This window comes from Apis dorsata, unplaced genomic scaffold (assembly GCF_000469605.1).
Source record: "Apis dorsata unplaced genomic scaffold, Apis dorsata 1.3 scaffold_70, whole genome shotgun sequence".
NCBI classification, from domain to species: Eukaryota; Metazoa; Arthropoda; class Insecta; order Hymenoptera; family Apidae; genus Apis; species Apis dorsata.
Genome location: NW_006263368.1, coordinates 239,072 through 243,477, shown reverse-complemented (window position 1 = coordinate 243,477; position 4,406 = coordinate 239,072). Strand labels below are relative to the sequence as shown.

The window sequence follows — 4,406 nt, the reverse complement described above, 5'->3', positions numbered from 1 at the left end:
TGATTCAAAAAGAATTTATTTTTCTAAAACAAAAGCTATTCATATTTTATTGAATGTTTATTCATGTTTGTTAATGTATGTTCTATAATTTTATTACACTGAAAAAAATATTCAATTTGAAATTATATTTTACATTTATATAAAATAATATTTAGTATACTTACATAAGCTGTGCAAAGTATTCCACTTGAACATAAGTTATTCAAATTTTCTAATATTTTTGTAATATTAGATGTGCATTTAATTTTCTATAAAAGATAGAATGTAAATATGTATGATATGTATGAATAATATATAGATTGATATATAAAATAATAATTAATACGTAATATTTTATTAGTTAAATAAAATATAAAAATACTTACTTCCAAAACATATATTGTATCATCATCATTTAAAAATGGTAAAAATGCAAGTACTAAATGTAATTGCTGACATTGAAAACAATATTTTATGATGTTAGAGAAATTTAATGCATATAAAACTGGACATGAATATAAAAGTTGTAAAGCTTCAATACAATTTTCAATTTGTTCAGAAGTCGGATTCATATCCATTTTTTTGAAAGGTTCTGAAATTATTACTTCCCATCCAAATAAATATCCATTAGAATTTACAATGGTGTTTATATTTTGTACTTGTAATAAAATTATTTTTAATTCATTAATCTGCAAATATAATAAAAATATATTAATTTTTTTTTATTACTTTAATGACATATTAATGATATTTACCATTAATAATTTAGCCATTTTAGTTAAATTTTTGTCCCAGAGAGAATATTCATATATTTCAAAATCTATACAAAGTTGTGCAATAATAATCAGGGCTTGTGGTGAATAATTTTGTGTTTTCCATAAAATTTGTATAAGTTCATGTTTAGAACACATTTCAAACGTATTTATACTATATCCTATTCCTAACAATTCCAATTTACTTATATATTTCAAAGATCTCATATAGTTTCTGAAATAGAATTATTTAAAAGTATTATATAAAACAAAATAATAACAATTTTTTAATTTTATTTGATAAATAATATGAAATAATTTAGAAATAAAATATTTACTTAATTGTTTGGTAATCTCGTTTAATTAAATCTTCTAATTTAGCAGTATCAACTATAGATTGTAATACACAAAGAGCTCTATAACGAACTTCTGGACTATAATCTTCATTTTTTTCACTAAAACCTATATTTATAAGAAAGTTAGCTGATAATTCAAGATCTCCATATTCTAAAATATAGCATGCTCTGAAAATAATATTGATGTTTAAATATTTACATAATATATGTAAGAAAAAAATATTTCAAATATATTAATATTATATGATATACCTCAATAATTTATCATCACAATTTAAATTCGATTCTAAATTTGTCATTACTGGAAATGTTTCTGTTATACTTTGATTAAATTTCATATATTTAGTATCTGGTTGTAACCACTCTTGTAATAATTCTATTCGTAATTTTATCAAATTAATAGAAAATAACTGACTAATTGAACTAACTGCCGAATTTATATCAGGTCTATGATCAATAACACATCGATATCTTTGAGGTATACTTTCATCTGTATATAATTCATAGACTAATTTATTCGGATTTCCGATTAATGACAAATACTTTTTATTGGCCAAACCATGTACATGTAAAATATGTTCCGATGTAAAACGTAAATATTTAACTTTTATTTTCTAGAACAAAAAAGAAAATATTTATGAAAATTAAATTATTATATTAAAAATATATATCAAGATAAAAAAAAACAAAACAAAAAATATACTTCTAACATTCCTTCTTCAAACATCATAGATTTTTTAGCTGATAATTGTGCATACTTATAACATTCTTCAACTGCTGCTACTTGATCAGCTCCTAATAAAAAATGAATTATTTTAATTTATTTTATTTTTAACATATTTTTCTGATAAAATAGTATTATTAATATATAAAATACCTGATGGTGTATGATTTACAACATAATATAATGCTGCAGTGCCATAATACAGTGCATCTGGACCAGTCATTCTTTCTATACATTTTTTTATATGATTTAATAAGCTTTTATTTTTTGAAGAAAGAGACCATTTAGCTATTTTGTGTTTATTTTTCCAAATATGTGTTACTTCACCTTTTATAGCTAAAGTACATATAATATGAGGTTGTAATTTAAGAATAGCAGCAATATCTAACCATTTTTCATAAGTTTTCAAATTTAATTCAGGAGCTGAAATTGTATTAATATTAAGAGATAATTATATACAATTTTGTATATTTTATTAAATTTCTATTCATTAAACTATTCGTTAAAAGAAAATAAATAGAATTTATATTAAAATTTTCAGTATAAATTGTATTTTTAATATAAGTTTATACTAGCATTACAACTTGCTTTATCAAAAATCGAATAATATAATAATACATAATATATACATTATTAACGAATTACTTAATCTCTAATGAATGCAGATAAAAATATTGGAAATTATTTATATCTAAAAGTTTTCATTTTATAAATTCTAATATCAGATTTTAAAAATCTCTGACAAATCTTTAATAAAGTAAATGTAATGAAGAAATTTTACTTATAAGTTTCCATAATTCAATTTTAGGTAAAAAAGGTAACCGCCATTCTGCTATAAATGGTAAGGATGTATATCCTGGATTTAAATGTATCCATTCATCATATTCTATTTGTGTAGGTGGACTAAAAAAAATATGATATATATATAATATTTAAATAATAATAAACATCAACTTCAAAATATTATTTAATATTTTAAATATACTTACCCAGTGCGAATATAATTTTGTAAAAAACATAAATAATTTCTATGTTCAATATTTTTATCTTCTATGAGATCCATAAGAATTATAAATATTTCATAATGGTAAAAATTTATCTGAAATAATGAATTTACAATTTTGAAATATTATATTTATTATAATGTTAATAGAAATGATATTTTTATTCATACTTGTGAAAAAATCATTGTAACCCAATTTTTTAAAGCAACTTTATCCAAGATATAGGCAGTAATAGAATTACATTTTTTATTTAATTGATTTACATCATCTTCATTAATATGTAATTCTAAAAACATAATTATGATGTTGAAAATATGAAATGAAATTAATTTTTGAATTATTTTACCTTTTTTCCCATTAAAATTGCTTATATTTAATTTTGGATTCCATGTTTTTATTATTGTTTGTAGATAAAGTAATAAACAATCTTGGATATCAAAACCAAAATCAAAACAAAATTCTTGAAATAAAGGGATCAGATCTTCATCATAACTCATAATACGTTGTAATATTTCCCTTTTAGCTACTGAATCACTTGTTAGGATTTCTGTATATATAAATATTACATTTTTTTTATTAAGCGTATGCGTATATGTATCTCAAAAATGGGAATATCAATTAACTAAAAATTCTTGAATTTCAAGTAATTTTCTTTTGCAAAAATTTTTGTTATGATTTTATTAACTTATTTTTGTTATGATTTCATTAAATTATTAACAAAAAATTGGGTAATTACAATTAGTCAAACGTTAGATATATGCCAAGCATGAGAAGCAATGTATCTCTAAGAAAATCTGTTGAATATAAAAAATATTTTTTTATTGAAACAAAATCATATCGAATTATATTTTATTTAAGAATAATGAATAATTAATTAATTATCATTCGTATAGAATGAATAAATTGTTCATTTGTTTTCATACTCCATGAGTCAATATTTTTAAATAATAATTAATAATTTATAAATAATTTTAACAAAATCATAACAAGAATTTTTGTAAAGAAAAATATTACTTGAAATTACTTTAGAAATCTTCAGTTAATTGTATTTCTACATTTTCTGGATATTCTATATATGATAAAAGATGAAATAATAAATTGATTTCTACCTTTATATGAAACTAAATATTTAGATAACTTTTGTGCCCAATAATATAATATTTTATTATTTTTAAATGTTTGCAAAGTTTGATTTTTTGTTAAATAAAAATATTCATATCCAAGCATTGTTATTCTTAAATGTCGAGTGTAATCTGATTGAAATCTAAAAAATATTTTTACATTAATTATTATTTTTATATTATATTCACATTAGATACTTACGATTTGCAAATAGAAGAAATCCATTTACATGCTTCAGAATCAGATAACATAAATAAACATGATAAACTAAGTTGAAGATCAAACATTCGACTATTTATTACTTTTTTAAGTAATATTATTAAAAAATGAAAATATACTAATTTAATTTCTATTAATATATTATCATTTATGTTTGGTATAGCACAAAAACTGAAATATAATGTTTTAATAATTTGCAATAAAATATAATCGCTATGTTCCATTTTTAGTTCCATAATTTTATTAAGCA

General features: G+C 20.2%; 1 protein-coding gene across 1 annotated transcript; it reads right to left on the bottom strand.

Annotated features, from left to right (window-relative positions):
* Positions 1-35: 35 nt before the first annotated feature.
* On the bottom strand, positions 36-4,400 carry LOC102673933 (kinetochore-associated protein 1-like). The gene is made up of 14 exons (XM_006610238.1): positions 4,139-4,400; positions 3,925-4,079; positions 3,162-3,362; positions 2,986-3,101; positions 2,801-2,910; positions 2,593-2,714; positions 1,965-2,234; positions 1,791-1,882; positions 1,340-1,701; positions 1,070-1,255; positions 735-966; positions 366-668; positions 165-248; positions 36-98 (listed from the first exon to the last, which is right to left on the bottom strand). The coding sequence occupies exons 1-14, from the start codon at positions 4,390-4,392 to the stop codon at positions 36-38; spliced, it is 2,550 nt and encodes an 849-aa protein (XP_006610301.1). The 5' UTR covers positions 4,393-4,400.
* Positions 4,401-4,406: the final 6 nt, after the last annotated feature.